Here is a 12,074-nt window from a genome sequence, read left to right on the forward strand (position 1 = left end):
CATTCCCCCCAAAAGGAATTACATAATGAGGCGGTATAGGAAATGCAAATATGTATTTAATTAATTTTGCATTATTAAAAGTAATTCATAGAATATAATGAGCGTGAAAGAATAGGTAGCACAGATAAAGCTCTGATCACACAGATCAATTTGTTAATTTCAATTCAAAGTGTGCAAGCTTTTGACGCCCTCTACTGTCGACAATGGTCTGGATTCACAAGAAGCAAACATTTCAGTGTATTGGCATTTCCAGCTCGAGACCAAAAGGAGAAAATTGGTGTCTCAAATTGGGCACTCAAACATACAAAATTACATTATGAATTATCAATCACTTAAACAAATTAAAATGTAGAAATGAAAGATTTGTTTGTGATCATCCATAATCTTGTACTTAATACAGTACTGCATGCTTATGGTTCTCAGCCTTCTCAGCCTGCGACCCCCAAAATAATCATATTTGAACTGGGGACTCCCTGACAAGCATTTGGAATTGTAGGAGTTGAGGCATTTAATTTAGTTTGACTCGGTTCCGCAGATAAATATTATGAAAATAGCTGATCTACATGCTCACAATACAGAGGCATTGTGAGCATATAGATCGGATATTTTCAAAATGTTAATATTTTCTCAGGTAATATTTCACAATTTAGCCAATGTTTGAAAATTGTTATAGTATAGTTTGTTGATTCTGACGCACTAATACTAGTACTTTTTTAAGGTTGTAAATTGTCACTTTAGAGATGTGAATATACCCTGTATACACTTACACTGTATGTTAGTTTGTTTACTGTTGAGTGAGATAACAATGTTGCACATTAAGCAAATAATCTGGGGCCCCCCCTGGGCCCCCAAATGACCCACAGGTTGAGAACCACTGCTATAACACACTATTAAGACTTGAGAACAGTGAATTAAAGTCAGCCGTAGTTAATACAAACATTCTGTATTCTAAATGTGTAAGTCATCAAGAGAGGAAATGTTACGCCCCAGCCAAGGGGAAACCTACTGTAGGCAACATGTTAAAGTGGGACTACGCTCTTTCCATCTCCCAAGAACGGATGTTCAGCCTTTTTATGGGTTTTATTAAAAAGCCAGTGACTTCAGAGTGGGCTCACAGTCAAAAGAATAATCAAAAGGAACTAAACATAAACATAAACATACCTAATCAAATGAAAAAGGAACCAAAAAACAAATATAGTTTAGAGAAAGACCTTTCAGGACTTGTGGCCCTCAGGTATAGGCCTATAGTTATGCCAAGGCTACAGACACTATGGATGGAGGGTATTTGTCATCCTCACATAACGAGGTGTGTAGGGATGGCAGTACTGACCCCCCCCCCCCCCCCCAAACGCACGCACGCACGCACGCACGCACGCACGCACGCACGCACGCACGCACGCACGCACGCACGCACACACACACACACACACACACACACACACACACACACACACACACACACACACACACACACACACACACACACACACACACACACCACACGCGCACACACACACACACACACACACACACACACACACACACACACACACAGCTCCAGCTCAGCAGCTGAAACGATGGGTTCCCAGATTGTTTGACTTTTTTGTATCCATATTCAGTGGTGGAAACTGGAAAGTACTCAAGTAGGCTACTGTACTTGAGTAAAATTTTGAGGCATTTTTACTTTGCTGTAGTATTTCCAATTTTCAATACTTTTACTTCTACTTCATTACATCTCAGATGCTAATATTATATTTTTACTCCACTACAATCATTTGAAAACTTTAGCTACTAGTTACTTTGTAGATTTAGATTATTATTACAAAATATACTATATATTCAGCCCTATATACATTTCGGCCATTTGAAAATAGCCGATCTACAAGCTGGAGATCTGCTATTTTCAAAAGGTGTTTATGCATTTATACATTCTGCATTGTGGGTACTTTTACTTTTGTACATTAAGTATATTTTTGATACCACAGCGTATTTCTACGTTGCAGTATTGATACTTTTACTTGAGAAAAAAGTGCCTTTTCCACCACTGTCTGTATGTAAACATTGTGTAACAATGTATGTTTAGCCATAGCCTGGCAAAGATAATACATAGGCCCATTATCAGTTATGCTTGTGAGTTATTTGCATATTAGCCTGACTTTACATATAGTTTCTATTTTTTTCTTTTTCTTTTTTTTTACATGGGCGTGGCTAACGATTCAGGGGCTGGAGCCAGGCAGTGGTTGTGCCTGTTCAATGTTTACATTTTCAAGTGATATAGCGCCACCCTTTGGCCAATATGTTTTAGTCAGTGTTTTTATGTTGCATGCAGCATAAAAAGAGGCTTGTACCATCCATGACTACCATCACGTTATGACGCGCCGATGATGACCATGAAGAAACGCATTAGCAGGTAGGCTACAGCATTGCTACTATACATGGGAGAGAGTACAATTAGACAATTGGAAACACCTGCCAATCAATTAACCCTGGCACTGCTCTATATTAGTCAGTCCCCATCGTTCCCCTTCACAGAATTGCTAATAAACAGGTTACATTTGGGGAAAGTAAAAGATTGGCGTTGTCTCATATGCCAATAGACCAATTATTTGTTTACTAACATTGAGACTGGACGCACAGGTGATTGTTTCACGCAATCAATTCCCAACCTGTTATTTCGGGCTGCGCAGCGCACCCCAACCCCCTTGTGTGTTGGCTAGTGAGGCGCGTCCTAGCGAGACCTGATAGAATGGGTTTCATTGCACGCATACTGGTTGCACGCATACTGGTTCTTATCAGTGTGACGTCGTCTGTTAAGGGGTCTATGGTCATTGCCCGTGTGCCAGTTCAGATCAATGGTCAGCACACTGAGGAGACACATGAAGGAAAGACAGAAGGACAGAAGGAAGGATAGAGAATTCTCATTTCATAGCAGGATTTCACAAATTCCTAACTATGTTTTAGTTTTGAGGTTGTATTGTGTGTAGATTAACGGCCAAAAGATAAACTTGAGTTTACTTGACTTTTACCAAATGGACCAGAGGCTATTCAAATTAACATGTTTACCGGGGACTCCAAAAATGACCACTTTCTTTATAACTTTTATTATAAAGCATAATGTTTATATATCTGTACTTTTGACTCGTACTTTAAATGTCCAATACATTCAAGACAACAATCAATCAGCCACAATAAAACCAAAGAACAAACAAGTAGGCAAAGTATCAACAACATAATTTCCAGAGAAACTTAGACACTCTTAGACAAAATTACAGACAAACATTTCAAATAAATAAAAAGTCACAGTGTCTGGGAAGCTTTGTCTGTAGAGAACATGGCTTTGGGGCCACAAGTTGCTGATCCTGGGCACCGCCAACCATATGAGTTGTATGGTTTGGTTGGGCAGTTAAAGTACTGGGAGTTGATGGTAGGTGATGCCCTCCACCTCAGCAATCCATCTCCCAGCCACTCCGACCTACTGCTATCAAAGCAGTAGGTCAAAGTATCACTTTGCTAAGGAGGCAAGGAGCAGTGACTGTCTCCGATGACTGTCCCATATGATTCAGTATTATTATTTATATTATGGCATTTACCTGGATAAATCTTATAATTAAATTAATGAATTCATGTAAATGTAATGAATTTTTGACATTTTGTGGAGTTTATTATGTATGTGAAAATCAGTATCTCCCTTTTCTTCAACAACTGTTTAACCAGGATATGATGATGATGGCCGCAAATGAAATGCTTTCATAATGTCCTGCTTTTTTGGGGGGATTAATGCTTTTTATTGCTTTTCAGTTTTGGACAAATACATAATGTTAAACGGGCGTAAACAAACCTCTTGGACAGAATATGTACCAATACAAGCAATATCATACAAACCGTTGTATTTGTATGCTGTGATTTGTTAGTTAATACCTAATGTCATCCAAGGATTTACAGATTACAATAACAGTAAATTAACAACCTATGGCTTTCATAAAAGGGACATTATAGCATTGACAATACTCCCTTGTTTATTCTTGTTTCTTTTGGGGTCGCCTCTGAGCTATCCCATAGGGCACGTGGCACGCCACAGTACCCATCTCCACTGCCCCTTCCACGTGGAACATCTGATCGTCGAAGAAGATGTGTGGCCTGATCTTCTCCAGCATGGGACCCTTGGGGGCTCCTGCCAGCAACAGGGCTTCATCGATCTCCAGACCCCATGACCGCAGAGTTTTTAGCGCCCGGGCGCCTGAACTGGCCGCACTACGAGCTGTCACCAGGTAGGTGCGAATGGGGCATTCCAAGCGCTGGCCTTTGTCATAGAACTTCTTCTGAAGCTTTCCTAAAGCCTCCAGGAAGCACTTCAATGGTCCCTGGAGAAATAAAACAAAACAAGACAAGACACAGAGACTAATAACGATGTGGCTTCCCTGTGCAATTAAAAAGGCTTTCAGACTGTAAGCTACATTAATTAGCAGTAGTGTATCATTGTAGTGGGAGTATTGATTTCATTTCATCCTTTAACATTGGGCTACATTGATATGCATGTACAGTATGTCTTGATTTATTTGATTTGCACAACATTTTTTTTATACATTTACAGGACATGTTAGTTATTTCCGAGGGAAACATTATGTGATAGTTGTTGTGCCGGTGAGGGAAGAAACCCTGGGGGGCTTATGTGAGAAAGAGTTATTTAATATTAAAAGCAAAGATGAACAGAAAAAAACAAAAAACAAAAAAGAAAATATAAAAAGTATATACATATACCTATGATAAAGGGTATAGGACAACTGATAATATAAAAGTACAAGACTGAAGGCAGAAGAGACGAGACAAAACAAAACAAAACAAAAACAAAAAGTATTGAACAAAGCAAAACAATTATGCTGTTACATATTCGTGTGAATATAAGGATTAAATGATTTGGAAGCTGGTCTAGTTTTCCATTTGGGTGTTTGATTTACTTATTAGGCTTCTTTTATAGGTAGGTAGGGAGGATGTGGTAGCCACCAAACTGAAATGGGCATTCCATAATGAAACTCCTTTGTACTTGATGGTGAACTGCCCCCTATTGGTGGTACATAGTGGGACATAGTTGGTTTGCTTGCCTAGTTGGATATGGGTGAAAGCTAGAATTTGTCTGGAAATGCAGTTTGAAATGATCTGGGTGGTGGGTGTATTGGTATTTAGTTTTATATACGAATAGACATGATTGGAGTGAGGAAGGCTCCCGTGGACTAGAATTTGTGGCTAATCTGACAAACTTTTTTTGTAGTATAAATAATTTATGGTAAACCTTTTTTGTAGTATAAATAATTCATGGAGACAAGAAGGATAGGTACTAGCCCATACAATATTACAGTAGGTTAGGTTATGTTGAACAATACCTACACATCACCAATGATGTGTAACATGCTAATGTGAGATTAGTGTCCTGCTGTAAGCATCAGCTGAGTTTTGTGTTTGTGTGAGCTGTTCTGTGATTGGTGCTGTATGCATGTGGCGGCGTCATCTGTTCGGTAATTGGTGCCGTACGCATATGGCAGCGTGAGCTGTGCTGATTAGTTTACTTTTGTGGGGACATACTTAGGCCTACATACTTGGTCTGTGTGTTCTAGACAGCTGGCCCCTATACAGCTGACTGGGATCAATTCAGTTTGCAGACTGCACTGCAGATCCGATCTAGAGCAGATACGGCTCTGTGCATGTGTGTGGAAATTACTGGATGCAGTATGAGCACTGAGCAGTAAACAGAAACCATGATGTGAGGTTACCTTCAGCCCCACATTGTAAGGAAGGAGGCAAGCTGGTAGAGTTTTTGTCTACTCAAACTGTAGAAGAGGTACTTATACTTAAACAATCACCCTATTCTCAATTCTTTACACAATTCATCCTCTGATTCAGTTGCACTAGTTGATTTGGTTATTTAATCACTTGAACCCCAGCATCTATATTCTGGGGGGAACATTAGCCAAAAATAGCAGATCTTTGAGCTATTTTTGGCAAATAGATTTGGTTTAGATGAAAAAAATAAGTCCAAGTACAGTTGCAATTCAGGTCAGTTTCACTAAGAATAGAGTGGTTAGACTATGTCTATGATACATGTGTTCCTGTGGACATACGTACATGGTCAAGTGGGCGGTTCTCATGTGTCTTCTCGTGCTCAAAGAACTTTTCGAGGCCTTGGGCCTTGTAGATCTGTTCAGACTCATCAGAGAAGAGAACCGCATCGCCATCGAAGGCCACACGCAGCTGGGTCTGTGACACTATCGTCATCTTCCCTGGTGTAAACATGGTGGCAGCTGCTATTCCTGGTGCAGATAATCAGTTAAAGGTAGGGTAAGTGATATTTTTTGGTTAAAACAAAAGGTTTCTTGTTAAAAGGTTAAAGCACTTTATTCTGATAGCAATCGTTGCTGTAGATTGTTTGTTCAGTAACAGGGGTCTCTCCAGCTCTTTAATAAACAGAAAATACTTTTTCAGGTGGGTGGCCAAATTTCAGCCAATCAGCAGTATCAGTATTGATAGAGTTCCAGTTCCAATTTTGTCTTCTCATTTCTTTGAGTCATCACTTCCAAATTCACTTGTTTATCCTGTATCCTGTGTGAGTTCTCTCTCCTGATTGGATAAGATTGGGATCCCGGACTGAAAATGCATTTTCTGTTTACTAACGAGCTGGAGAGACAGGGAGACCCCTGTTACTGAACAAACACTCTGTTGCAACGAGTACTATCAGAATATAGAGCTATTTAACACTTATTTTAACAAAGGAAAATCACTTACCCTACCTTTAATAGAGACAGTGTTTATCAGTTTTGCAAATCAGATCATGTTAAACATTGTTAAACAGGTTTTAGCAAGAAACTCATAGCCTAAATAGGGTAATACTAATAATCCATCTTTTGTCAATATTATTTCTCATTCTGCTCTCAGTGGTATTAGATGTTTCTGTCTGGGCACTTACCTTCCTCAATTGCTTCTCGGACTTTGATTGGGTCAGATGACAGGTATAGGTTTGTGTGGTAGGCCTTTAAGTAGCCGATAGGACTGTTGCCTCCGGTCATACAGAAGCGCTCAATGAATAGATCTGCAGAGTTGAAGATGAAGGAAGAAATTAGCTTGATCTGTAATGTATGTGTAACCACAAAATAAGGCCATCAGCGCAGCATAACTGACAGGACCCTGAACATGTGGTAATAGGTGAAAATATTCAATACATTTCTAAAATGTTTCGAAAATATTGATTGTTTTCTAAATAAAACATATTTTTTATTAAGTGGTAACTACTCCATTGCAAAGCACCATTAAATTAATTTACCAGATCAAGGCATTACTGATTAAATCAGGCTGAATAAAATTATCTCTGCAGTCTGCACACTATTTTACCATCTATTTCAAGAAGATGCATCCAAACCTTCCAAACTAGAGTGAAACCAAGTGATTTCCGTATTCGATATTCTTGCATTCTATGCCTGCCCTTGCTTACTTCAGTGTCAACTGTTGTAATTCGTTTGAGACTATTTTCTGTTTGGCAGTGTGTGCGTGTGTGCGTGTGTGCGTACGCTCGCGCGCGCGTGTGTGTGTGTGTGTGCGCGCGTGTGTGTGTGTGCGCGTGTGCATGTGCGTGTGTGCACCTGTCACTCACTGTAGTGGTTGATGGAGTTGATGAGTCTGAGGCCCACATATGCGTGGTTGCTAGTCACAAGCACGACATCAAAGAGCTCCTCACTCTCGGGGTAGAGCTCTCGCAGTCGAGCATTCACTGCCTCCAGAGCCTGGAACACGACCAAAGACATTAGTATTCAATTGTGTGTGTGTGTGTGTGTGTGTGTGTGTGTGTGTGTGTGTGTGTGTGTGTGTGTGTGTGTGTGTGTGTGTGTGTGTGTGTGTGTGTGTGTGTGTGTGTGTGTGTGTGTGTGTGTGTGTGTGGTCTCATACCTCTACAAAAGAGAAAGCTGGTCCAGGACTAAAGGGTTCCGTCTCGTGTTCCATCTGGTAGTGATTATATTCCTCCATGCCCTGCAGCTCGTAGATCTGTTTTTCTTTCTCCATGTTGAAGAGCACTTGTGACGACACGGCAATGGTGATTGCATTCTCTGGTTTGGGCTGCAAGATGAAAGAGAACAAACTGATCGATACTCCTAACAAACATCCACTTTCAACCTGGCATCCCTATTTAGAGGCATTATAATTATAGGTGAGAATTTAAAACATTTTCAAACAATTTCAAAACGACTGGAAGAGAAGGCCATAAACCAGGGATGTGCATACACACTTTGAACAGCAGGGGCTACAAATAGTAATAGCACAACAACAGATGAGTTTTGGGTGCAGTTTTTCCATCAAATCAAATAGAGAATTCTATATCTCCATCCATTTGCAGCTTTTACATAATTGTATGTTTTAATCTTGAATCATTGAATACACCATTGAGTTGAGTCAATGTTTTGTCACTGTATGATTATTTTTAAGAGATCAGACCTAGATCTGTCTTTTATCATTTAGGACAGAATTCTTGTGTACTCATGCTCACTCATGTTCCTGTCAAAATCTTTAGTTTTCTTGCAAATACATTTATTATCTGTAAAACAGACTAAAAAGGAGTGCAGCAGATCGCCTTTTGGGGCTATGTTTGGGGTTCCTCCCCGTCTCGCACCATTTTTTAAATCTCTGTTCATTACTTACTTCATTACTTGAATCTCTCTAGAGAGCTTTTCCAGTTTTTCCTTTTTTTGTCTTCATTTCTGATTGCTTGGGATAGACAGTTTTTCCTCATCAATAGGTTTGTCCAGTTCATCCAGGTCTCTTGAAAGCATCCCAAGGTCAAAAGCACACTTATTCAAGAGGCCTTCACAATACAATATATACTATGGTATATTTATTCCCAGCATGGGTTCTTTCTGCCATACGACTTTGGTGATTGCAAAGTGATTGTAAAGTGATTGCAAAGTGATTGAATGAAGGTGGGCTTTGACCCAGCATCTGGAAAGGTTGAACAGTTCATTGGAGACTTCTGTAGATTGTAGTGACTGGGGCGGCAGTGGCTCAGGGATACAGTGGCCGGGTAGAGTGAACTGGAAAACGCAAGGTTCCCAGTTCGATCCCGGGCTGGTGGGGTCCCCCAGAGTTAGTGTCGAAGTGTCCTTGAGCAAGACGCTGAACCCCTAATTGCTCCCGATGAGCATGTTGGTGCCTTGCATGGTTTCCTCTGCCATGTGTGGGTGAATGTAATGCACAATCTATGTAAAGCGCTTTGGATAAAAGCACTATACAAATTTACCATTTAGTGACTGTTCAAACAAACATTCACTGCAGAATGGATGATAACTTGTATTTGGTGTTATCTGAATTCAAATGATCTTTGGCGTACCCGGTCAGGATCAGACAGTTCTGTTATAGACACTGTATAGACATCCTGGATCTCTTTTTATGGCATGGCTCTGCAGGAGACTAGCCGTTTATATGAGGGTGTGCATGTTATTATGGAAGTCAATGGGTTTTGGATCAGTCTGAAACCTTGCCATATGTCATAGATATGTCACATTTAGACAACTGACGTTATAGAGGACTGACGTCACAGGCTATAGTCACACAAAGTCTACATTGGAGCCACACCGTTCCCATGTGGATCCTGAGATCCACATGATTCAGTGTTCTTCTTTTTGTGTGCAGTACACAGACAATATATAATGGAAAAGTAACGCCAACACCAAGGATTGCAGTGAGGGGCAAATAACTGGAAGTACACACAAGAAAATAGTACACATAGTAGTGCATAGTAGTGTCTATCTGTCTGTTTTTTAATGTCTCCCTGAATTGAGTACGTGAGGATCCCATTTGAAACAAGCCATTGTGGCTTTCCTGTGCAATCCATTTTAGTTGACCTTGTATTGTAAACTGTACTTCCATGTGCTTTTTCTCTGCAAACGTCTAAATAAAGTATTCAATCGATCAATCAATCAAACAAACACAAGTGTGGCAGAGTTATGGTAGAAATTGTATTGTATTTCTAGGCCGATGCCCACTGGTAATGATGCCCGTATTGCATACCCCTCCAGTTATGCAATACCCCGTAGTACCCGTAGTATCCGTTGCACCCGACTACCCGTTGTACCTGTTGTCATAGTACTTAGCGCAGTTATCCATTATTATACTACACACACACACGCACACAAAAAAATTGTACTTAAGTGCAGTACCTGAGAACATGTACTTAGTTACTTTCCACCACTGATCTTATCTTTGTATATAGCTTAGCCTTATGCACCTGCTCTCCACTGAGAACTACTTCACCATCAACCTGTTTAGTGTTCTCCCATGAGCTCACGTATTAAACTTCTATCTTATAACGTGAACTGAAGTGTCTCCGCCACCGTTTGCCTCAACAACTACAGATACAGAATTCCTTGACACGAGTCAGTCACCAGCTTTGATATAGGCTTAATTTTAAAGCTACGATGCATACGTTTTATGTTTCTACGATGCATACGTTTTAATTGCAATGATGTCAGAACTGCAATAAAGATGGCATAATGCGGTGTGCCATCTGCTTCAAATAACTTTATTGACATTATTAACATGTAGGTGTCCTGGGTCCATATTTCTCAGTGATAGAGTAGGGAGACCACCTCCAAATACTGCAGATGTGTAGTTATATTATATTCAAATATTCTACCATACAGATTGGTTAAAGTAATGTTCTATTCATTTAAAATAACCCAGATTGTTGCTTATTACGGTAAGACAAGTTTGTGAAATTGGTGGAAAACACGCTAATAAATAAAGAGATCCTTAAAGACAAATGTTTACACTCAGTGAAACTAACACTGAGCTTTCTACTGTGTACCCATAACTCATCACGCAGGTTTATACTCACGGTTTTTGGTTTCCTAGTGGGTGTAGACGGCGTCGACGCGGGCTTAGCATCTCCCCGGAGACCTCGGCTGGTGCTGCCGTTTCTGGCCAAGTCCTTCCCAGTGACGGTGGTCACTGTGGTTTGATCACCGCTGAGACTCATCTTCCTCTTCCACTCGCTGTCACCGTGGTCTTTTGTCCACATGGAGTCCCAGTGTGTCCCAGCGTGTCCCCCTCTGCGGGATCTACTTCACAGTTAAATCAAAAGCGTCTCTCTCTCTCTCTCTCTCTCTCTCTCTCTCTCTCTCTCTCTCTCTCTCTCTCTCTCTCTCTCTCTCTCTCTCTCTCCCACACACACACACACACGCGCACAGTGCCAGCTGAGTGAGTCCTTACACCCTCATTCAGCCCAGGGCACTCAGGAGATGAGATGAGAACACCAGCCACTGCAGAGCCGCTCAGCCAAACACTCGGTGGGGAGCGGGGGCGGTATTGAGATGTTGCGGGATGGAGAGAGAGAGATGGAGGGATGGAGGGATGGAGAGAGACACAGAGGAAGGCGGCGTGCAAGCTGTTGATAGAGATGCTCCTGTTTGATCACGCTTCCGGGATTCCCTCGCTTATCTTACGTTATCTTTGGTTTCTACGCCTGCGTTTCCCTGTATACGTCCGTCTCTCACTCTTCCGTCTCTCATAGTCGACACTCATGTATTTATTTATTTAAAGCCGGTCTGCATCCTCCCTATGTTTAACCCTGTCTTTGCCCGTTTACTCCACCGCACCTGATTGCATTGCACCGTTGCTGTGTGCAATGCAATCAATGTGACAGCCAGACGTTTATGTGCCCCAGTGTAAAGGTCTGTGTGTCAAGGTGGATGCATGTGGCTGAACATGTTCACCCCAGCATCCTGCAGGGCAGATACTCCACTGCAATATCCTCAGTGTTAATTTGACTCAGAGAGAGTGTAGGAATGGACCCATATGGGTTAATCTTACTCGATTTTTATGACACACTCTGACGCGTTGCTTGTAATTCATTCACGGCTGAGCACACATGATAGTGGGGGTGGTGCTTGATATTTTGCACATCGAGATATAGAAGTAATGCTCTTTCCTTGTGTGTCGGAAGGTCACACATACAGAAAGTGGCCATTTTTCATGTTCCAACATGTTTTTACTGCACATGCAGTACTAGTATAATTCATCTACCGCAAGCCTTCTCCTCACGA

At 41.1% G+C, this 12,074-nt stretch overlaps 1 protein-coding gene across 1 annotated transcript; it reads right to left on the minus strand.

The window, feature by feature from the left end:
- Positions 1-4,016: 4,016 nt before the first annotated feature.
- LOC311036113 (cytosolic 5'-nucleotidase 1A-like) lies at positions 4,017-11,050 on the minus strand (the record flags this gene model as incomplete). The annotated part of the gene is made up of 6 exons (XM_084044635.1): positions 4,017-4,361; positions 6,118-6,302; positions 6,956-7,078; positions 7,637-7,766; positions 7,930-8,097; positions 10,868-11,050. The coding sequence occupies 6 exons, from the start codon at positions 11,048-11,050 to the stop codon at positions 4,017-4,019; spliced, it is 1,134 nt and encodes a 377-aa protein (XP_083900761.1).
- Positions 11,051-12,074: the final 1,024 nt, after the last annotated feature.

Source organism: Gymnoscopelus microlampas, assembly GCF_963454915.1.
Source record: "Gymnoscopelus microlampas genome assembly, chromosome: 20".
Classification (NCBI taxonomy): Eukaryota; Metazoa; Chordata; class Actinopteri; order Myctophiformes; family Myctophidae; genus Gymnoscopelus; species Gymnoscopelus microlampas.